The sequence below is a fragment of the Panthera leo genome, chromosome A1 (assembly GCF_018350215.1).
Source record: "Panthera leo isolate Ple1 chromosome A1, P.leo_Ple1_pat1.1, whole genome shotgun sequence".
Classification (NCBI taxonomy): Eukaryota; Metazoa; Chordata; class Mammalia; order Carnivora; family Felidae; genus Panthera; species Panthera leo.
The window spans coordinates 194892547-194915586 of record NC_056679.1 but is presented as its reverse complement, the minus strand read 5'-3'; the positions used below and the strand labels follow the sequence as shown (position 1 = coordinate 194915586).

The following is a 23040-nucleotide window of genomic DNA, read 5'->3' as shown; positions in this document are numbered from 1 at the left end:
TTAAAGCTATTATTGTAATTACTAAATATTTGGGGGGGGGGGGAGACACTTCAAAGTTATGCTAATATATGTTAGCATATATTAGCTATGTTTCTTAAAGGTTTCTTAAGCATATGTTAATATGTTTCTCTGTTTCTTAGCATATGTTAATATGTTTCTTTAAAGATTCCTTATAGTGTTTATTACTGGATCTTGCTTGTGGCTGTTATCTTAGTGTAATGGTGATTCTTTATTTCCTTTGTTCCCTCTGTTTGAAATTCTTCTGTAAGGCAGCTTTGTCTCCTTCCCCCTTTATTTTTTTATTGACTTTATTTTCTTACTCATTAAATTTTGTATTTAGGCATTTATTTTTGTTACTATGGAGCCATGGATATTTTATTCTTTGGTTTGTAATCCAATGTTATCTAAGTTATTTTTGCTTTTTTACTTACTGCTCAAATTGGTGCAGTTTTGGCTCTTGTGTCCTTTTAACATTCCCCTGAGGTTTTTTTTTTTTAAACATTTTCATTTTTTTAAAAAAAATTTTTAATTGTTTTTGAGAGAGGGAGAGACAGAGCTCAAGCAGGGGAGGGGCAGAGAGAGGGAGACACAGAATCTGAAGCAGGCTCCAGGCTCTGAGCTGTCAGCACAGAGCCCCGAGAGGGGCTCGAACTCACGAACCGAGAGATCATCACCTGAGCCGAAGTCGGATGCTTAACTGATTGAGCCACCCCTTAAAGCATTTTCTTTATTTACCAGTAGTTCAGGCTCACCTTGTATTTTGCCTTTCCCAGCCCTAAAGTCAACCATTTCTCCAAGGAACTATCAGGAAGAATTAAAGGGAGGTGACAGGTGGTAAACGTGTAGAGTTTAGAAAACAGATTGAACAGTAGATCCCGTGATGGTGATACTGCTCTTGCTATGAGTACAGACATTGGCTTTTGTATTAAAGTTTCTCTGGTTTTGGGAAAACATTTTGGTTTCTCTTAATGCCTTAATTTCAAATGTTTGAATACATAGCATAACCTTGCTACAAAATTTATGATAATTTAATATATATTCATATTAGTGCACACAAACCCTTGGTGTTTTTTCCTTAGTGTTTTTGATAAATTATTAAGATAGGGCAAAAAGACGACTTAAACGTCCTAGTACTTAGAATTGACAGTTAACAATTTGCATCACTTTTTTAAGTAGGACTCCTTGTTTTTCTTTTCTTTTCTTTCTTTCTCTCTCTCTCTCTCTCTCTCTCTCTCTCTCTCTCTCTTTGTCTCTTTCTTTCCTTATTTAGAGAGAGCTTGGGGGTGGAGGGGCAAGGAGAGGGGGAGAGAGAATCCCAAGCAGGCATGGAGCTTCATACCATGAACTGTAGATCATGACCTGAGCTGAAATCAAAGAGATGGAAGCTTTACCAACTGAGCCCCCCCAGGTGCCCCCTATGTTTTCTAGAATTTTTATGTAAGCTGTATCATACAATATGTGCTTGTGAAAAAAGTTATATTCTGTAAATACACCACAATGTTATCCATTCACCTGTTGATGGATGTTTGGTTGGTTTCCAGCTTTAGGGTGTTACAAATAAAGCTTTCTAAGAAACTGACAAACTTTTCTTAAGTGGTTGCACCACTTGACGCTCCCACCAGCAGAATTTTGAGTATATCCTGAGAGTTTCTGTATATCCTGGCCAACCTTGGTCAGCATTTATTTTGGTCGTTCTGACAGGTGTAGTGGTACCTTACTGTGGTTTTAATTTGCATTTCTTTGATTACTAAGGATGTTTAGCATTTTTCATGGGCTCATTTGGCATTCAAATAATTTCTTTGGTGGAGTGTTTTTTCATATCTTTTGCTCATATTTTATGGGATTGTTATTCGGTTATGAGAGTTCTTATAGATAACAAGTTTTCCTATCAGATATATGCTTTGAAATATTTATCCCCCAGTCTAGCTCGTGTTTTCATTCTCGTAAAGGGGCTTGCAGGGCAGAAAGTTTTAATTTAACAGAATCTACAGTATCAGTGTTCATATAGATTATGTTTTCAGTGTAACTAGAATCTTTGCTCAACCCAAGGTCATGCAGATTTTATAGTTCTAGATTTTACATAAAACCATTTCGAGTAAACTTAATGTGGTACGTGAAATGAGGTTCATTTTTTCCAATGTATGGATATGCAATTCTTCCACCATTTGTTGAACAGAGTATCCTTTTTCTACCGAATTATCTGCATTTATGTTAAAAATCCCAGTTGTCCCTTTATATGTGGGTATATTTCTTAGCTATTTTGTTCTATGGATCTATTTGTCTGTTTTTACTTCCAGACTATTTTAAAAATAAATATACCAATGCTCTATTCTTTCCATGTCCTTGCAAATGGCAAGATTTCATTCCTTTTGATGGCTGATAATGTTCCATTTTGTGTGTGTGTGTGTATGTGTTTGCACACACCACATCCTTATCCATTCATTAGTCGATGGACATTTGGGCTCTTTCCATAATTTTTTTTTATTTTTATTTTTTTTATTTTGAAAAAGTTTATTGTATATATTTTTTGAGAGAGCGTGTGTGTGCCCACGCAAGTAAGGGAAGGGCAGAGGGAGAGGGAGGGAGAGAACGCTAAGCAGGCTCCACGCTCAGTGCAGGCCCCACAAGGCGCTTAACCAGCTGAGCCACCCATGTACCCTGGCTCTTTCCCTTATTCTGAGTGAAATAAGTCAGAGACAAATATCGTATGATTTCGTTCAAATGTGAAATTTAAGAAACAAAACAGATGAACATAGGGGAAGGAAAAATAAGATGAAAGCAGAGGGAAGCAAACCATAAGAGACTTTTAACTATAGAGAACAAACTGAGGATTGATGGAGGGAGGTGGGTGGGGGATGGTCTAAATGGGTGATGGGCATTAAGGAGGGCACTTGTTGGGATGAGTACTGGGTGTTATGTAAGTGATGAATCATGAAAATACACTTCTGAAATGAATACTACACTATATGTTAACTAACTTGAATTTAAATTAAATCTTGGAAGAAAAAAACTGGAAATGACTGCAGAATACAAATCATGATAAAAACAAAAACAGATGAAGGAAACCAAAAGGGTAGATTGGAGTAAGAGTTATCATAGGTGATGAAGTTATTCCAAAGTACCTCATTTGCAGTCAGACTATAGTTTAAAGCATAAATTAGATAATCAGTTATGCTCCTATGGGTGTATTTTTAAAATTAATTCTACCAAGTAAAAGCATCTGTTTACATAAACTAAGTATCAACAGTTGATGACATAGTTATAGTAAGATTTTTACATATAAGCAGAATAATTTGAATGGTTTTCTTGTCCAAATGGAATTTCTGCTGGGATACTCCATGTATCAGGCTAATTTTTAGGCCTTAAATATTAAAAGAAAATCTGATCCAATGGAAGTAACAAATACTTCAAAGTTAGGACTAAAGTATTTATTGTGTACTGTATATGACAGCATAATGTTAATAAAGCTTTTCATAAGTAGAAAAGTACTATGAACAATATCTAATGTTTTGTGTATACTAAAAACACTTTTAAAAGTTTAAAAGCTATTATACAGTACATATTCAGCAACTGACTTTTCATTTTAACATTGTTTTTGAGATCTATTTCATGCTGACTTTGACCACTATAAATAGGATGACTTTATGTCTTGGTTTCCTAGGGACAGCCCTAATTCACTCCAGTTAACCTGGCATAATTATAAATAGTACTGCTTTTCAATCTTGTCAGTGCCCCATGTGATTATCTTAGATACAGTGTTTGAATGATTTGTATAAACTGCACCCTAATCCATTTCCTGTTTGACAGATAACATAGGTTATTTGTGTTATGTTTCAGAAATAGGGTGGCAGTTAATTTCTCGCTTTATCTCTTGTGCCTATGGGTGTTTCTCTTGTGTATGTGTCTAGAAAAGAATTGCTGGATTCATTGGAGCATTGTTGATTTTATTAGATAACTTCTCCACTGTGGTGGCAGCCATTGACATTTCTTCAGCTTTGCCGGTTCTCTTTTCCCAACTTCTTGACAGTGTTGAACATTGACTGATATTTTAATATTTCAGGGGATCTTCTGTGAGAAGTGATAGGTTTTAATTTGCATTTTATTGGTTACTTAGTTTATCATTTCTTGCCCATTTACTTTCCTGAGAATTGGCTCTTCCATTTCCTTTGCCTGTTTTTCTCTTGGGTTATTCTTTATTTTAGTGATTTGTATGAGAGTTCCATATGCATTCTTACGCAGATCATAGGATATTTTGCTCTTTTGACTTTGCCTAGAGTAAGCCCTTCCATTAAAAATTCAGGTGGAAGGGCGCTTGGGTGGCTCAGTCAGTTAAGCATCTGACTTCAGTTCAGGTCATGGTCTCACAGCTCATGAGTTCAAGCCCCGCGTTGGGCTCTATGCTGACAGCTCAGAGCCTGGAGCCTGCTTTGGATTCTGTGTCTCCCTCTCTCTGACTCTGTCTCTCTCTTCTCTGTCTCTGTCTCAAAAAGAAATAAAAACATTAAAAAAAATTTTTTTTAAGTGTAGTTGATCTGGTTTACATCAGATCATAGTAATAGTACCATAGTAATGGGAAATCTTAAAACTTGAAAACCACAAGTTATATGACGTGATCTCACATCCAACTGTAACTTTGAAGTTCTGAAGAATTTAGGATCAGTAAGAACATCTGAAATTATCTTCTTTTTTTTTTTTTTTTGTGTTTGACTATGATCCAGGGAAAAGTATAGCAATTTCTCATTCTGGTTTAGTCTAAGTATATTTGTTTAAGACTTAGGATCCAAATTCTTTTTACTGATACTCTAGTAACCATGCCTACAGGTAAACTACTCTCCAGTATGACTAGGAAGGTATTCTGTATTGATCTAGTACCTGTAATCTGGGGAAAATGTGGACTGGCCTTGAACTAATTTCTTAGGTTTCAGTGAAACAGGTAGTAAATTGGACAGATATTCAAGAATAACGCAGGGGTGCCTGTGTGACTGAGTTGAGTGTCTGTCTCTAGGTTTTGGCTCAGTTCATGATCTCACATTCTGCGAGTTTGAGCCCCATGCCCAGCTCTGTGTAGACAGCTTTGGAACCTGCTTGGGATTCTCTCTCTGCCCCTTCCCTGCTCGTGTGCCCATGTGCGCATGCGCGCTCTCTCTCTCTCTCTCAAAATAAACTTTTTAAGATAAAAGGATAATGCAGATGCACTAGATGAAGATAAACATATGTCCACAAATTGTTCAGGAATTAACCAATCAAATTGTTTTGCCTGTCCTTTGAGAAAACTGAAATAAAATGTCTTGCCTTTTTTACTGTAATTGATCTGTACATATGTGTTTGCCTGTATGCTTAATTTGAGGATGATTTTATTCCTCAAATGAAAAGTTGGATTATCTCCTACCAGATATTTTTCCCAAAAAGTTTTATTTTGATAACAATGATTGAGGACTTAGTGTTTGCTGCCTTTCTTAATACTCAAAAGATACTAACTTTGTCATTGTGAGGACTTTGAGGTGGTAGATAATTTTTTTGAGTAAAAAAAAACATTTTGTTAGCTCACCCTTTTTCAGATTATATTTGGTTTCATCATGAAATGAACTAAGCATAGCATTTTTAGATTTTTATGGTTTCTCTTAAAGGTACTAGAAGTTTTCCCTGATACTGACTAAAAATGTGATCACATGTGCCTCCTGTATGTCAGAGCTATATTTATCACCCTTGAATCTAGTATTGCAACAAATAAGAATGTGCTTGTAATCTTAGAAGTGGAACACTCTTAATTGGGTTTAGAAATTTAGAGAGGGGTGCCTGGGTGGCTCAGTCGGTTAAGGGTCCGACTTTGGCTCAGGTCATGATCTCACAGTTCGTGAGTTCGAGCCCTGCGTCAGGCTCTGTGCTTACCGCGCGGAGCCTGGAGCCCAGTTTGAGTTCTAGGTCTCCCTGTCTCACTGCCCTTCCTCTGCTCACACTCTGTCTCTCTCTCAGAAATAAACATTAATTCATCAGGCTCTGACAACTCAGAGCCTGGAGCCTGCTGCGGATTCTGTGTCTCCCTCTCTCTGCCTCTACCCCACTTGCACTTTGTCTCTCTCTCAAAACATCAAAATAAACATTAAAAAAAATTCAGAGAGATTATGATAAGGTACATGCTGGAAATATGTACCTTTGAAGTTCTTATAATCATTTTAAAGAAATTAATTTTTGAGAATAATAATGAATTCATCAGATTACAATAAACTTGAATAAAAATCTAACCTGGTCTGTGGGGGTTTTATTCTTATGCTTATTTTTTAAAACCAAGAATTGCTAAAGTGTCTTGTCTTTGAGTTGGTTTTAGCTAAATAATTCAGTTTTTTCCCCTGCCATTTTTCCCCTGTGTACTTGATCTTTCAAGTTGAACATCTTCAACATTTTTTTCCAGGTTGAATTGACCAAAGCAATGGTTATGGAGAAGCCTAGTCCCCTGCTGGTCGGGCGGGAATTTGTGAGGCAGTATTACACGCTGCTGAACCAGGCCCCAGACATGCTACACAGGTAAAACTTTTTTTTTTTAACCATGCATGATCTAATGTTTTTTAGTATGTAGCTACTTATCCTTCAGAGTCTCGTCATGCACTTTGTAGACTTGTTGCATAATATGTGCTTTGTACATAACAGCCAATAAATGATGGTTATTAAAATTAAATTTTTAAGTAGAATATACAAGTATAAAGAAATTAGACTAAGTCACCTAAACTTACACATTGTCAGAAAAATCATGGCTGAAAATATAAAAATATGGTATTTATGCTTTTGTTTCTGTTTTTTATGGTGTTTTTTGGTGAATCATGAATATTTTGTAAGAATGTATCGAAGACTATTCCTACAGTAACATTTTTGTGTCCATGTGCTTTTAAAAATTAGGGTAACTTGGAAATGTGGTATAGGCTTGTAAATTAACAGTTTATGAAATAAACACAAAAAGCTCTAGTAAAACCATGTTTACAATTTTTCTTTGTATATGCAAACATTTTTAACATACTGTCTTTTAGTTTTTCACTTGATAATTTGGGGTCATCTCATAAGGGTAGTACATGTATCATATTAATTTTAGTATTCATGTATTTTTTATTTTATAGAGATATATAGCATCTTTTAATCCCCAGTGGTGAATTTGTTGGTTGCTTCCATTATTTCTTCTTACAAACAGTCCAGCATTATACAAAGCTATAAATATACAAGTTGATTTATAGACTTGTTAGAATAATTTCTTACAGATGCCAAAATGTGTGTTTGCTGGACCAGACTATTTCCCTCGTTACTTTGACCAGCTTGCATATTGGATATCACGTCCTTATTGGGTGAAAAAGAAAATTTATAAATTTGAGTCCTTGTTGTGAAAATGGAAAATATATATATATTTGAGAATTTACAATTTTCTGCTTTCACCTGTTTCCTATTGATCTTTACTAAAACCTTTTAGTAAGACATTATTAGGTACTTAACTTTATTTTGCAGGTAAGGATGTAAGCTGTTAAAAATTTGCTGGTGTTGGGGTGCCTGGGTGGCTCATTCGGTTAAGCACCTTTGGCTCAGGTCATGATCTTGTGGTTCATGAGTTCTAGGCCAGCGTCAGGCCCTGTGCTGACAACTCAGAGCCTGGAGCCTGCTTCACAGATTGTGTATCTCCTCTCTCTGCCCCTCCCCGTCTCATTCTCTCTCTCTCTCTCTCTCTCTTTCTCTCTCTCTCTCTCTCTCTCTCTCTCTCTCAAAAATAAATAGAAAATTAAAAACAAATCTGGTGTTGACATGACTTAAGTGATTGAACAGGTTTTCACATGTTTTTTTCCCCTTTTTTCTTTTTGTGTTTTATGTCAAAATTTGTTTCTATGTCCTCAGAGATTAGGTAACTTTGGACTTTGAAAAGGAGCAAGGGGTGCCTGGGTGGCTCAGTCAGTTAAGCATCCTACTCTTGATTTCAGCTCAGGTCATGATCTCACAGTTCATCAGTGTCAGCGGGGAGCCTGTTTGGGATTTTTTGCTCTCCCTGTCTGCCTCTCCCCTGCTCTTGCTTGCTCTTACTCTCTCAAATTAATACATAAAACTTAGGAGAACTAAGTGAAATTAATATAGTCCTTGTCGATATATTTATTGACTCAAGACCTTTTTTTTTTCACATTTTATCTTGAAGTACAACATACATACAAGCGTATCTCATTGTGTTTCACTTTATGGTGCTTTGCAAATACTGTGTTTTTTGGCAGTTATAAGTTTGTGGCAATCTTCAGTCTAGCAAGTTCATTGGTGCCATTTTTCCAGTATTTGCTCATTTTGTGTCTTTGTCAACATTTTGCTAATTCTCACAATATTTCAAACTTTTTCATTATTATATTTTTTAATGGTAATCTGTGATCAGTGACCTTTGTTGGTACTATTATAATCGTTTTATGGCATATGCCTACGCATGTAAGACCATGAACTTAATGTTCAATAAATGCTGTATGTCTTCTGACTCTTACACTGATTCGTTGTTCCCCATCTCTCTCCCTCTTTGGGCCTTCTATTCTCTGAGACTTAGTGGTATTCAAATTAGGCCAGTTAACTTAACCCTACAATGGCTTTAATTAGGTATTAAGTGGAAGGAAGAGTCACTTGTCTGTCCCTTCACATCAAAAGCCGTAAGTAGCTTGGTAGGGAATGTTGAAAGCTGAGATAGGCCAAAAGCTAGGCCTCTTGGCCTATTAGCTAAATTGTGAGTAAAAAGGAAATGTTTTTGAAATGAAAAGTGCTACTCCAGTGAACACATGCATGATAAGAAAGCAGAGCAGCCTTATTGTGGATATGAGGAACTTTGAGTAGTGGGATGGAAGGTCAAATAAGCCACAACATTCCTTTAATCCAAAGCCTGATCAGAGTAAGGCCCTAACTCTTCAATTCTATGAAAGCTGAGAGAGGTGAGGAAGCCACAGAAGAAGTTTGAAGCTAGTACAAGTTAGTTGATGAGGTTTCAGGAAAGAAGCTGTTTCCGTAACATCAAAGTGCAAGGTGAAGCAGCAAGTGCTGATGTAGAAGCTGCAGCAAGCCATCCAGAAAATCTAGATAAGGTAGGTGGTGAAGGTGGCTACACGGACAATAATAGATTTTCAGTGTAGATGAAACAGCTTTATATTGGACGTGATTCATGGGAAGATGTCAAAATATCAAGATGAACAGGAGTTGAGAAGAAGATCCCAGCCCTCGTGGATGACTTTGAGGGGTTCAGGACTTCAGAGGAGGAAGTCACTGCAGGTGTGGTGGAAATATAAAGAGAACTAGAATTAGAAGTGGAGGCTGAAGATGTGACTGAGTTGCTGCAGTCTCATGATAAAACGTTAACAGATGAGGAGTTGCTTCTTAAAGATGAGCAAAGATAGTGTTTTTTAAAATGTTTTAATTAAAAAAAATTTTTTATGTTTATTCATTATTGAGAGACAGAGCATGAGCATGGGGGGGGTGGGGGCAGAGAGAGGAGGAGACACAGAACCCGAAGCAGGCTCCAGGTTCCGAGCTGTCAGCACAGAGCCCGATGTGGGGCTTGAACTCAACAGCTGTGAGATCATGACCTGAGCCGAAGTTGGACGCTTAACTGAGCCACCCAGGCGCCCCAGAAGTTTTTTTTTTTTTAAGATGGAATCTACTGCTGAAGATGCTGTGAAGATTGTTGGGAGTAACAACAAAAAAGAATATTACATAGACTTGAGTTGATGAAGCAGTGGCTCTCAGGATTTGAGAGGATTGACTCCAATTTCGAAAGTAGTTCCACTGTGGGTAAAATGCTGTCAAACAGTATCACACACTACAGAAAATCCTTAGTGAAAGGAAAAGTTAATTGGTGGAAGAAACTTCATTGTTGTCTTAACTTGAAGAAATTGGCACAGCCACCCCAGTTTTCTGCAACCACCACCCTGGTCAGCAGCCATCCATCGAGGCAAGACCCTCCACCAATAGACAGATTAGGACTCCCTGAAAGTGCAGATGATGGTTAACATTTTTTTTTTTTAAGCAACAAAGTGTTTTTTAATTAAGGTATGTACATTGCTTACATTGCTTACATTGTAGTAGAAATACTGTTGCACGTTTAATAGACAAAGGTGTAGTGTAAACATAATTTTTATATGCACTGGAAAACCAAAAAAGCCTATTTGACTCCATTTATTGCAATATTCTCTTTATTGCACTGATCTGGAACCAAACTCTGATATCTCTGATGTTTGCCTGTAATGAAAAGTGGATTAGCCAGCATTGAACTGATGCACTGGCAGATGTGTAGCCTTTTAATAACTTTAAAATTTGCAGGGTAGACTTAGGGTACCTGTGGGCCCAAAACTGTCCTATTTGAGGGGCCAGAGAGGGACAGAATCAGGATGTAGAATGATATGTATGGGTTCATTTGTGACAAATTGCATATCTGTAGGTAGTATAGGTAGCAAGAAATTCTTTTTTTTTTTTTTTAATTTTTTTTTTTTTAAACGTTTATTTATTTTTGAGACAGAGAGAGACAGAGCATGAACGGGGGAGGGTCAGAGAGAGAGGGAGACACAGAATCGGAAGCAGGCTCCAGGCTCTGAGCCATCAGCCCAAAGCCCGACGCGGGGCTCGAACTCGCGGACCGCGAGATCGTGACCTGGGCTGAAGTCGGACGCTTAACCGACTGAGCCACCCAGGCGCCCCAAGAAATTCTTTTTAATTTGAAAAATTTTTTTTTAATATTTATTAATTTTGAGAGAGAAAGCACAAGCAGGGGAGGGGCAGAGAAAGACAGACAGAATCCCAAGCAGGCTTGGTACCATCAGTGCAGGGGCTCAAACGCAAGAATTGTGAGATCTGACCTGAGCAGAGATCAAGAGTCAGATGCTTAACTGACTGAGCCACCCAGGCGCCCTGAAATTCTTTTTTTTTTTTTTTTAAGTTTATTTATTTTGAGAAAGAAGATGTGAATGAGCAGGGGAAGGGCAGAGAGAGAGAGAAATCCCAAGGAAGCCCTAGACTATCCGTGCAGATGTGGGGCTCAAACCCATGAACCGTGAGATCATGATCTGAGCCGAAATCAAGAGTCCAATGCTCAACTGACTGAGCCACCCAGGCGCCCAGTTATCAAGAAATTCTAATAGCAGTTATTTCTGGGTTGGGGCACTTTTTGGGATATCTTTGTGTCTGCATCTGGCTTTCCTGATCCAGTATTTTTTTTTTTCCCCCGATCCAGTGTTACAATGAAAAAACAAAGCAATTGAGGATATAGGTGAATTCAAGCTTTGGGGAATTAAAGTCTGAAGCTCTTAATGCATCAGCAAGAATTGTTAAAAATTACTCTTAAACCTCACCTGCAGGAGTTACTGGTTTTGTTTTTGTTGTTAAATTACTGATTTTTAATGGAATCCCCTCACATGCATTCTCAGATATAAAAGGTTTAGACTTTGTAAGCTTACAGGAGAGTGTAGATGTCCTCATCTGTATTAAGGCTGCCTGTTTTCTTCTTGAGTGAAAACAGAACTTGTTTTATTCTAAGTAGCCTTCCTGACATGAACTACAAGATCTTTCCCAACACAGTCATCCTACTCTGAAATCTGGAGCTTATGACTTGTAAAGTGTTCTGCCTCATTGACCAAATCTATTTCTGTTCAGCAAATGTTGAGTGACATGTAGGGAGTAGATCTATGATTGTATACAAAAATGAAAAAGAAAAACACCTTGTTTCCAAGATTCTGCCAGTGAGGCAAATAGATACCAAACATGAAAAATAAATATCAAGGCTTAGGATGCTTGCACCTGACAAGTAAATTATCTCTCTGTTTTACAGATTTTATGGAAAGAACTCTTCTTATGTCCACGGGGGATTGGATTCAAATGGAAAGCCAGCAGATGCGGTTTATGGACAGAAAGTAAGCATCCCAAGCTTTGTGTAGGCTGTTACACAGCTAGAAAATAACCCATATTGAGGCAGGTACATACATAACAGATTTGCTGATATTTAAAGACGAAGTTTTTCAATTTCTTTTTAGCAGTTTTGGTGTTCAGTACCTATTTGGTAAAGCCACTGAAAAGCTTAGGGTGTCAGATTTCCTTATTTTGAATAATTTGTTCTGAAAATTTTCTGTTAGGAGGTAATTGGTTTTAGCACAGGGATCATTCTCATTTACTGTAAACCTTTTTTAGGTATGTCAATTCAGGACAGTTTTAAAAAGCTCAAGGCGGTCACTGGGATATCCTGTTCTAAGGCAAATTAGGGTCTGTGTAGTTTGTAATTTAAACATGCAGATTATCTCTACTTGTGTTGTATTAAAAATTTGTTTTTGTTGGAGATTGTAAATTTTAAGTCATTAACTCTTCCCTTGATTCTTTAGGAAATCCATAGGAAAGTCATGTCACAAAACTTTACCAATTGCCACACTAAGATTCGCCATGTTGATGCTCATGCCACTCTGAATGATGGGGTGGTGGTCCAGGTGATGGGGTTGCTCTCCAATAACAACCAGGCTTTGAGGAGATTCATGCAGACATTTGTCCTTGCTCCTGAGGTATGAAGAAACAAACCACGAAAGGTTGTACAAATCTTTTTAGAAAGTATTTATTTTGAAATTTCAAGCTTACAGAAAAGTTGTGATAATAGTACAATACCTCATACATACTCCTTACCTAGAGCCATTGCCCACACTTGCCTGTACATTAGTAATGCTTTTTCTATTTACCTGTCATTTTAATTCAAAACCATTTATAAGTAGGTTGGAGACATCATGCCTAGTCATCCTCAGATACTTCAGTGAGCATTTTTCCTAAGCGTAAGGAATACTCTTTCTTAACTACAGTACCATTATCTCTTTGTTTGTTTTTGGCAGAGGGAGCACTTTATAACTTTTGTGGCACAAGATGTTTCAGGCTCATTTGATACTCTGCTTGCTCCAGCCCTAGTCCTAGCCCCAGCCCCAGTTCTAGAATCTGCTGTTTCTTCAGGGAGCCCTGTTTCTTTTCCTGCTTATCATGAAAGGAGCCACGGGTTTATGTTGAAGAGTTTGCACTTGTACTGTCTTCCTGACTGGTGCAGACTGAACAAAGTCAGGAAGCCTATCTGCATACGCATGTGGAAGTGGCTCAATAGGGACCTGCTGATTAGATGTTTTCTTTAGCATTACCCTTAAGATAGTTTTCTGTTCAGGGAGCCTGGGTAGCTCAGTTGGTTAAGTTCCGACTCTTGATTTTGGCTTAGGTCATGATCTCATGGTTCGTGGGTTTGAGCCCTGTGTTGGGCTTCCACGCTCAGCGTGGAGGCTGCTTGGAATATTCTTTCTCTTTCTCTGTCCCCCATAAATAAATGAACGAATGAATGAATGAATAAAAGATAATTTTCTGTTCAGAAATAATGAATCTAAAACCCCTGTCATCTTACTGTTTGAATAATAACTCAGTTGTCTTTTTGAGAAATTAACGTGTTTCATTTTAGTCATGAGTTTTAGAGGATGGCTTAGATTATCTGTAGTATAAAACTTGATGAATTTCTAACTATACAGAGTCATATGGGATATAATTAAGAATTATTTTAAGTTTGCTTAAATTTCCTTTTCCTATTAAAGAGGAAGAATCTAACATTACCTTATATAATGCATTGTTATATGAACTGTCTCATTTAATATCCAAAGCTCCTATGTAGATAGGAGATGTGATATCCCCCCCCCCCCCTTTTTTTTTAAATGTAGATGAAGAGACAGTGTTGGAGCTTGAATAGTTAATGACATAGTTGGATTTATACTCTGGTGTGGTCTTCTAGGCAGACCTTTTCAGCTGTAGCACTGTTGAGTGTTTATATCAATATTCTTGGATACAGATTTAAGGAATTTTAAGTACGTGCTGCAGTTGGTAAAAGTAGTTACTGTTCAGATTTAAGGTGGTGACATGTTACGTACTTTACCAGTATTTGGCTGTCCATCTGGTGGTATTTTAAGGGAGCAATATATTTGAGTGTAGTTTTTAATGGCTATAATGCAGAGCAGGGTTTTTCATTCTTGGTGTTAGTAACATTTTGGACCAGATAATTCTTTGTTGTGGCTGGCCGTTCTGTGCATTGTAGGATGTTCAGCAGCATCCCTGCCCTCTACTCAAGCAATAGCTTTCAGTTGCACTCTCCCATGTGAAAACTGAAGTATCTTCAGACATTGCCAGATGTGTCTGGGTGGTGCAGTATTGCTCTTAGTAGAGAACCATTGGTGTAGGGTGATTTGGCTTTTGGTGAAAATCTGAATAAATGAAAAGTTTTTGTTGGCATTGCAGGGCTCTGTTGCAAATAAGTTCTACGTTCACAATGATATCTTCAGATACCAAGATGAGGTCTTTGGTGGCTTTGTCACTGAGCCTCAGGAGGGTAAGTTACTTGTCTAAATTTTTTTTTTGATGGCATCAGGTTGACCTGAAGAGAGTATGGGTTTCTTGAGTGTGTTTATTATACTCTGTATTCTTTATTAATAACTTCTAATTGTCAAGACAGGGGAATGTCTGAGTTTTCAACCTACTCGAATCTAACAGGTCAACCTGCTTCATGGAAGACCTAAAACTCCAAAGTCAGTAGTAGGTAATTACTCACTGCAACAGTGGTAGATCTCATGAACTGCACGACACCTGCATTGTAGCAGGGTGCATTGCAAGAGTAGAACCCTAAGTTCAAGGATCAAAATCTTTTACAATAGGGAGTAAGTGTGCCTACCCTTTGCTCTGGAGGGAGACGCTTTTCTGAGGCTGCTGTATAAATATTTCTAAAGGATAGTCTGGAGCAAAAGGTAGCCATTGCTTTAGTTGTAAGATGTGCAGAAGAAACATGAGAGACACCTGAAGAATGGTCTCTAAACACTAATAATAATTAGTATATCAGTACTTCTTATATGGCTGAAATAAAAATTTAAGTACTGTATATTTATTGTATAATACAACTGCCTTATAGATAAGTACTTTAAGTACTGTTCTCATTTTATAGATGAGGCCACTGAGACACAGAGCAGTAATTTGCCTGATGTTGTATATAGCTAGTTACGTGGTAGAGCCTGCATTGGATTATGGGCCTCAAAATGACCTCAGATTCCATGTTCTTATTCTTAACCCAGCCACTACATTAGCCTTAATTCTGTCCTTACAGCTTTTCCCATGATTTTACCAAATTTCTGTGTTTTATTTACTTTCTATATATATGTTTTTATTTCATTTTTTCTCTAAAGTTTTTATTTAATGGCACAAAAACAGACACATAGACCAATGGAATAGAATAGAAACCCCAGAACTAGACCCACAAACGTATGGCCAACTCATCTTTGACAAAGCAGGAAAGAATATCCAATGGAAAAAAGACAGTCTCTTTAACAAATGGTGCTGGGAGAACTGGACAGCAACATGCAGAAGGTTGAAACTAGACCACTTTCTCACACCATTCACAAAAATTAAAGTTTTTATTTAAATTCCAGTTAACATGCAGTGTAATATCAATTTCATGTGTACACTGTAGTGATTCCACACTTCCATATAACGTTAGGTGCTCAGTACAAGTGTACCCCTTAATCCCCATCACCTATTTAACTCATCCCCCCACTCACTACTCTTTTGATGGTGATGAACACTGTAAAAATGAATATAATGTTGACCTTTGAATAATATGAGTGTTGGGGTGCTAACCCCCCCCCCCCCCCCCCCCCCCGCCGGTCAAAAATCTGCATAGAACTTTAGACTCTCTATAAACTTTTTAACTACTAATAGCCTACTGTTGACTGGAAACTACTGATAACATAAGTCGATTAACATGTATTTTGTATGTTAAATGTATTATGTGCTGTATTCTTAAAGTAAGCTAGAGAAAAGGAAATGTTATTAAAATCATAAGAGAAAATTCATTTACAGTATTGTACTGTATTTAATGAGAAAAATCTACATATAAGTGGACCCACACAGTTGAAACCTGTCTTGTTTAAGGGTCAGTTGTATTTGAGAATTAAGCACAAATTACTTTAAGTTTCTTTACTCATTTAGAATCTGAGGAAGAGGTAGAGGAACCTGAAGAAAGACAGCAGACACCTGAGGTAGTACCTGATGAATCTGGAACTTTCTATGATCAGACTGTCAGGTAAGAAAAACTTTATCTGTCCAGAGCTGCATGAGAATTTGGGTTGTCTAGTCTTTCCCTTTGTTGGAGGGCAGTCGTATATTCTCAGAATTATCTCTGAAAATAACTAATTTCCTAAAAGAAAGGTTTTGCTTTTGGTATCTCTGAGCTAACAAAAATGTTATAACTTGTTCCAAAATTCCTATTGCACAATGAGAACTACTTAAATAGTATCCATCAGTTGCTTTTTGGTTTCATTTTTTTCTTGGCCATAAGTGAAAAATAGATTTTGGGATTATTTTTTTTCCTCCAAGATTTTATTTTATTTTTTTTAAATGTTTATTTATTTTTTTTTTTGAGAGGGAGAGAGAGAGAGAGAGAGCATAAGCTCAGGGGTCAGGGTGCAGAGAGAGAGGGAGAGAATCCCAAGCAGGTTCCATGCTGTCCGCACAGAGCCCAATGTGGGGCTTGAACCCAGGAACCCTGAGATCATGACCTGAGTTGAAGTCAAGTTGGACGTTTAACTAACTGAGCCACCCAGGTGCCCCTCAAAGATTTTATTTTTAAGTAAATCTCCATACCCATCATGGGGCTGGAACTCAAAACCTCTGTCAGGAGTCTCATGCTTTACCAACTGAGACAGGTGCCCCTGATTTGGGGGATTTCTTATCAAATATTTAACACATCAAGGCATTGCATTAAGTGCTTTGTGGGGAATAAATATATTCAAGGACTTACTTAGAGATCAAGCATAAATTGATAGAAATTCAGACATGAATTAAATAGTTTCATTAACTCAGACACTAAATGTGTGACTATATCTTAAACTTTTTTTAATCTGCAATGGAACAGAAATATGATAGGAATAGAAATATTTACTTGTCATCTGATATGAAACTCTTAGTGCTTAAAGGATGTTTTCGTGTTTCTCCAGGTGTGATGACAAACTAACCACATTACTCACCTGGGTTGCAAGTTGAAAAAGATCTGTTGTCCCATCACAAACCTGCCAAATTAGAATTTCAGGGGGAAATCATTTGCAGCATTAAAAAACATTCCTTGTGATTTTTCTGGAAGGTTTAAGAAGAAGTCTTCTGAATCATAACTTCTTTCTCCAGAATAACTGGTGTGATTTTTTCTTTTTTTTTTTTTAAGTTCTGAGAGGTTTTTTTTGATGTTAAAAACTGCATAATACAAATTTTACCTTGTTAACCATTTTTAAGTGCACTGTGTAGTAATATTTGTTTTTTCCTTTTTAAAGTTTATTTTGACAGTGCAAGCCAGGGAGGGAGGGAGGGAGGGAGGGAGGGAGGGAGGGGGAGAGAGAGAGAGAGAGAGAGAGAGAGAGAGAGAGAGAGAGAGAAAGAAAATCCCAAGCAGGCTCCACTCTGTGAGCACGGAGCCCCATGCAGGGCTCAAACCCACAAAGCCATGAGATCATGATCTGAGCTGAAATCAAGAGTGGGACGCTTAACTGACTGAGCCACCCAGGCGCCGCCCCAGAGTAGTAATGTTAACTATGTGCAAATATTTGTACAACAGGTCTCTAGAACTTTTCATCTTGCAAAAGTAAAACTGTAACCTTTGAACAACTCTTTTCCCCTTCCCCACAAGCTGTTAGTCTTTTTGTATGTGTGGTTAGCTAAGTGAATTGTGATAGTTTCAGGATTGTAACAGAAACCATGATTTGGTTCATTTTGATCTGTTTTTGATGTATTTGCTTAGGAGAATTTAGCAAATCTGATTTGCTCATTGAATGCTTTTCTAAGGAGTTGTCTTGTTTTAATACTCAGATCTTTTTTTGGAGACAGGGAGCAATTTTTTGGTTCAGGTCTCTATAGTTAATAAATACTTGGGAGTTTCTTGCTAAATCAGTGGAGGCAGAATGATGTTTCTCAAATTTTCCAAAGCAATGATTTGGAAGAACATTTAGAGGAACCTGTTGCTGAACCAGAGCCTGATCCTGAACCAGAACCAGAACAAGAACCTGTTTCTGAAATCCAAGAGGAAAAGTCTGAGCCAGTGTTGGAAGAAACTGCTCCTGAGGATGCCCAGAAGAGTTCTTCCCCAGCACCTGCAGACATAGCACAGACAGTACAGGAAGACCTGAGGGTATGTAGTATGTCTTCCTTCTTCCTGTTTCTAGGTGATTTTTAAAAACCTCTCTTCCTTTATAGTACTGTTTGGTGGACTTTATGGGTACGTTTTCATTTGTTCAGGGAAACTTACTACATAATGAGCCATACCTCAGATAGGAATTAAGACGCATATTGTTTTCTGAAAGTAATTCTCCTCCCCACCCAAGGAAACTTGAATACTTCTAGACCAGAAATTTCAGGTGCTCTTTTATCACCATATCAACAACCTCACATTTTTTAAATAATTTGTTTCAAAATAATGCTTGTTAAAAACAAGTGATAAAGTACCTTTTAAAAATATATCATGGCACAACAGACTTTTTCCTGCTTTTTTTCTGACTCTAATTGAGGATAACTTTACAGTAGAAGTAGAAACAAATTGCCAAACTACAGCTACTTTTCTAATTAGAATACTTGATTTCAAAGTTCAAAGCTTTTCTGTTACTCCTGAGGCATTTCAGGGTGATGTTAACTGGGATCACAGAACATTTACATTTGGTGTTCTGTGAAGGAATGTGTTTTGTGCTGTATTTATGGGGTCAGGGTTCTTAAGGTTCTTTCTTATATCATTTATTTAATAGTTCAAGCACCTCTGCTGGTCATTGTTTTGGGTGTGGGAGATATTGGTAAAACAGGTAGGGTTCTTGGTCTCTCTCTAGAGGGCAGTGATTAGGTGAGTAGGAAATGACTTGAGCTTGCAGGGAGAAAAGTAGGTTGGCTGGATTGAGGAGGAATGACTAGTTAGGTGACTGCTATTGTAGCCCTGGAGAGAAATCTTGACACCTGGGATTAAGCTTGTGGCAATGAAGGTAGTTAAGTCGTAAATAGTAAGAATTAGGAAGTTTGATACGGATTGAAAAGGTGTTCAAGGGAATTCTAAAGTTGATGTAACAGGGTTGATGTTTGTACCATTAATTGGGAGAATCCTAGAAGGAAGCTGGTTTTGAAGGAGAGAGAATTTTCTTTGATTCACAAACCTGAAATTGAGTGAAAGTAGCTTCTTAGACCTTAAACCTTTTCTTACTTTGCTGATACTTGATGACTAGTCCTAGGGGATTTTAACGCTAAATTTGTAAGTAGGAGAAGAAAAGGAATCTCAAGATACTTAGGAACAACATCCTATCTAATATGAAAATGTGACGCATATATTATGTACAAGAAATTAAGGACTAATAGCTTTTATATTATTTTGAAAGGGGTAATCAAGTAATGTTGTTCCCTTAGACATTTTCTTGGGCATCTGTGACCAGTAAGAACCTTCCACCCAGTGGAGCTGTTCCAGTTACTGGGATACCACCTCACGTTGTTAAAGTACCAGCTTCGCAGGTGAGTTTCTAAGCTTGTATATTGGGCACATTTACTTGTATTTCATGTAATGTGCTTCACATAGGTTTGGAGAATGTGGGAACTGGTACACAGAGCAGAGAAGAGTACAGGGTGGTTTTTAATAATTTCCTTTTTTGGAGAGCTGTCAGTTTTTATTTTTATTTTTATTAAAACAATTTTTTTTTAATGTTTAATTGGTTTCAAGAGAGAAAGAGAGGGAGACACAGAATCTGAAGTAGGCCCAGGCTCTGAGCTGTCAGCACAGCCCGATGCAGGGCTTGAACTCACGAACTGCAAGATCATGATCTGAGCCAAAGTTGGATGCTGAAAGTTTATTTTGGGAGAGACAGAGATAGTACAAGTTGGGGAGAGGCAGAGAGGGTGAGAGAGAGAATCTCAAGCAGGCTCCACATTGCCAGCACAGAGCTCAATGTGGGGCTCAAACCCACAAAGCCGTGAGATCATGACCTGAAACCAAGAGTCGGATGCTTAACCGACTCAGCCACCCAGGCACCCGTGTCATTTTCTCTTTAAACCTTATTGTTAGCTAAGAAACTTTACAGGAAAAAAGGTAAACTTGCTTTCTTTTTACACAGAGGTTAACTTACGATTTTTTCAGCCTCGTCCGGAGTCTAAGCCTGAATCTCAGATTCCACCGCAGAGGCCTCAGAGGGATCAAAGAGTGCGAGAACAACGAATAAATATTCCTCCCCAGAGGGGACCTAGACCAAGTAAGAGCTCAGAAGGGTGACTTCTCTGGTTTGGGGGGTTTTGAGGTGAGAGCTTGTTCTTTAGGGGTGGTTGATATTTTCTACTTTAAAAATAAATTATGGGGCTGATGGAATTACCTGTGTTTGGGGGTGGAGAAAAAAATCATTGAAATAGCCACTGAAAATGTCTTTCTCTTTCATCGCTGCTGTTTTTTGTTTTCTTAAGTCCGTGAGGCTGGTGAGCAAGGTGACGTTGAACCCCGAAGAATTGTGAGACACCCTGATAGTCACCAACTTTTCATTGGCAATCTGCCACATGAAGTGGATAAATCGGAACTTAAAGATTTTTTTCAAAGTAAGTTCCTGAGTTTTTAAAAAAAAAAAAATTTTTTTTTTTTTAACGTTTATTTATTTTTGAGACAGAGAGAGACAGAGCACGAATGGGGGAGGGTCAGAGAGAGAGGGAGACACAGAATCCGAAACAGGTTCCAGGCTCTGAGCTGTCAGCACAGAGCCCGACGCGGGGCTCGAACTCATGGACCGCGAGATCATGACCTGAGCCGAAGTCGGATGCCCAAACGAGCCACCCAGGTGCCCCTAAGTTCCTGAGTTTTAAGTGCTAGATTTACCTAATACATCTATCTGTTGAGATTTAAACACTAGATTCGTTCATCTAAGTGAATTACATATGTAATTTTAAGTTTTCTAGTGGTTATTTTATTTAATTAATTTTTTTTACTGGTTATATTTTGAAAGGTAAAAAGAAACTGGATAATTTAATTTTAATATTTGATTTAACCCAGTGTATCAAAAACATCATTTCAACGTGTGAAAATAAGAGCTGTTTTACATTTTTCCATATTAAGTCTTTGAAGTCCAGTGTGTATCACACTTACGGCACTTCTTGTTTTGGACTAGCCACATTACAAGCGGTCTGTAGCCCCATGTTGACTAGCGGCTGTCATTGATTAGTGTGTGTATAATATTTAAAGGAAATGTTCTAAGAAGTTACTTGAGAGTCTTTGTTTCCTTTGCAGGTTATGGGAATGTGGTGGAGCTGCGCATTAACAGTGGCGGGAAATTACCCAATTTTGGTTTTGTTGTGTTTGATGATTCTGAGCCTGTTCAGAAGGTCCTTAGCAACAGGGTAAGCAGTTTTTCATCTTTTTTTTTTTTTTTAAGAATAACTTGGATCTTTGAATATATTCGTTTTACAAATATCTCTTACATGGAAAGTACAATTTATTCCAACATGTTTTGGTAGTGTGTTCCATTGTGATGGGCCATTATTGTTAAAAGACTTGCCTGGGAGTTGAGAGTAACAAAACTTCTTTCTAAATAACTTTATTTTTGAGTCGAATGATGAGAATGAGATAACTAATAGTTACCAGTGCACTGAAATTTATGCAGATTTCTTTCCTTGGTGATTTTTGGTTTAGGAGATGAAATACAGTGTTGCTTTTAACTAAGATAACTTAAGAGCCAATTTTCCCGGGGCAGGTGTGTAGGTTTGGAGTCACCCAGCCTGGAACCAATTTTATTAACAGTACTTCTTCCTACAGGTACTTTCTAATAATAGAGGGATTTGGTAGATTTGGAATCTTACTACTGTGTGGTTCTTAAGAAACCCTTCCCTTCCTCCACATCTTTCATTAGCACAAAACACTTTCTGTAATAGTAGTAGAGAACAAAAGTATAAATACTGTTAATTTATTGTGATGGGTGTGGGATTTAAAAAAATCTCACTTAAAAAAAAAATTGAGGTGAAATTCATATAACATAAAGTTAATCATTTTAAGTTTGAGAGAGCGCCGGAGGGAGAGGGGCAGAGAGAAAGGGGGAGAGAGCATCCCAAGCAGGCTACCTGATGTCAGCGCAGAGCTCGAAGCCATGAACCCTGAGAGATCATGACCTGAGCCTAAGTCAAGAGTTGGACACTTATCTGACTGAGCCACCCAGGCCTCCCATTATTGTAAAGTATAAAAATTAATGGCTTGTAATACACGATGTGCAGTCATCACCTGTCTGTCTACAAAGCATTTGCATCAAAAGTTGCCCACAACAACTCATCTTTCAGTCTCTGCAGATTAAAACTACACATTGTCTTAACCATGTAATAAAAATCTTATAGGTCATTATTTCCCAGAGGTTCTGTAGAACTTCTGATGTTCTTCAGAATGTTGATTGTTATACTGTCCAGTTTACTGTTGTGGTCATAACATTAAGTGAGCCTTAATCTGCAAATGTGTATTTAATCTTTCAAACTATGTCACCAGTATTTTTATGATGCATCTCCTGCAAAAACACTTAGAAGTAAGGAGAGAACAGTGGCTTTTCTTAGCATAGGCACAGAATACTGAACCTAGAAATGTCCCAGAGGTCTTGTGCATAAATCCATAATTCAGCATGCAAAAGGTCCAGTGCACCTTTGTGGTAGAGCCTTGAATTCATCCTTAGAGGGTAGGATACTCCCAGTGGGCCAAAAGAGGTCAGACCTGATAACTGGCTTTTTAGTTAATTGTCCAAGGTAAGGGGGGTTTGTTTCATTTAATGCACATGGATAAGCCATGGCATCTTTATGCATAAGAACTTTTTGAAATTTTCTCAGAGGCTGTATGTCTGAGACCTTTTTCTCATTCAAATTGCTTCTACCCTTGTGATAACTACCCAGAGATGTCTTCAATCACTGCCTTTTAAAACCTCTCCAACTTCTCTCCTCTTACCTTTTAGACTTTAGTACGGTTTTATTTTCCCCATTGTATGTAGAATATTGCCTGGAACAGTGCATCAG

At 37.8% G+C, this 23040-nt stretch overlaps 1 protein-coding gene across 2 annotated transcripts in view; it reads left to right on the top strand.

Moving 5' to 3' along the window:
- The window catches only part of G3BP1 (G3BP stress granule assembly factor 1), a 36590-nt gene that overhangs the window by 4943 nt on the left and 8607 nt on the right, over window positions 1–23040 (top strand). For both annotated transcript variants that reach the window (XM_042948628.1, XM_042948637.1), the window contains exons 2-11: window positions 6410–6522; window positions 11804–11885; window positions 12348–12521; window positions 14266–14356; window positions 16003–16096; window positions 17986–18187; window positions 19438–19539; window positions 20159–20270; window positions 20476–20604; window positions 21287–21396. In XM_042948628.1, coding sequence (XP_042804562.1) covers window positions 6428–6522; window positions 11804–11885; window positions 12348–12521; window positions 14266–14356; window positions 16003–16096; window positions 17986–18187; window positions 19438–19539; window positions 20159–20270; window positions 20476–20604; window positions 21287–21396 — 1191 coding nt within the window. In that variant the 5' untranslated portion in view covers window positions 6410–6427. The remainder of the gene's footprint in view (window positions 1–6409; window positions 6523–11803; window positions 11886–12347; window positions 12522–14265; window positions 14357–16002; window positions 16097–17985; window positions 18188–19437; window positions 19540–20158; window positions 20271–20475; window positions 20605–21286; window positions 21397–23040) is intronic.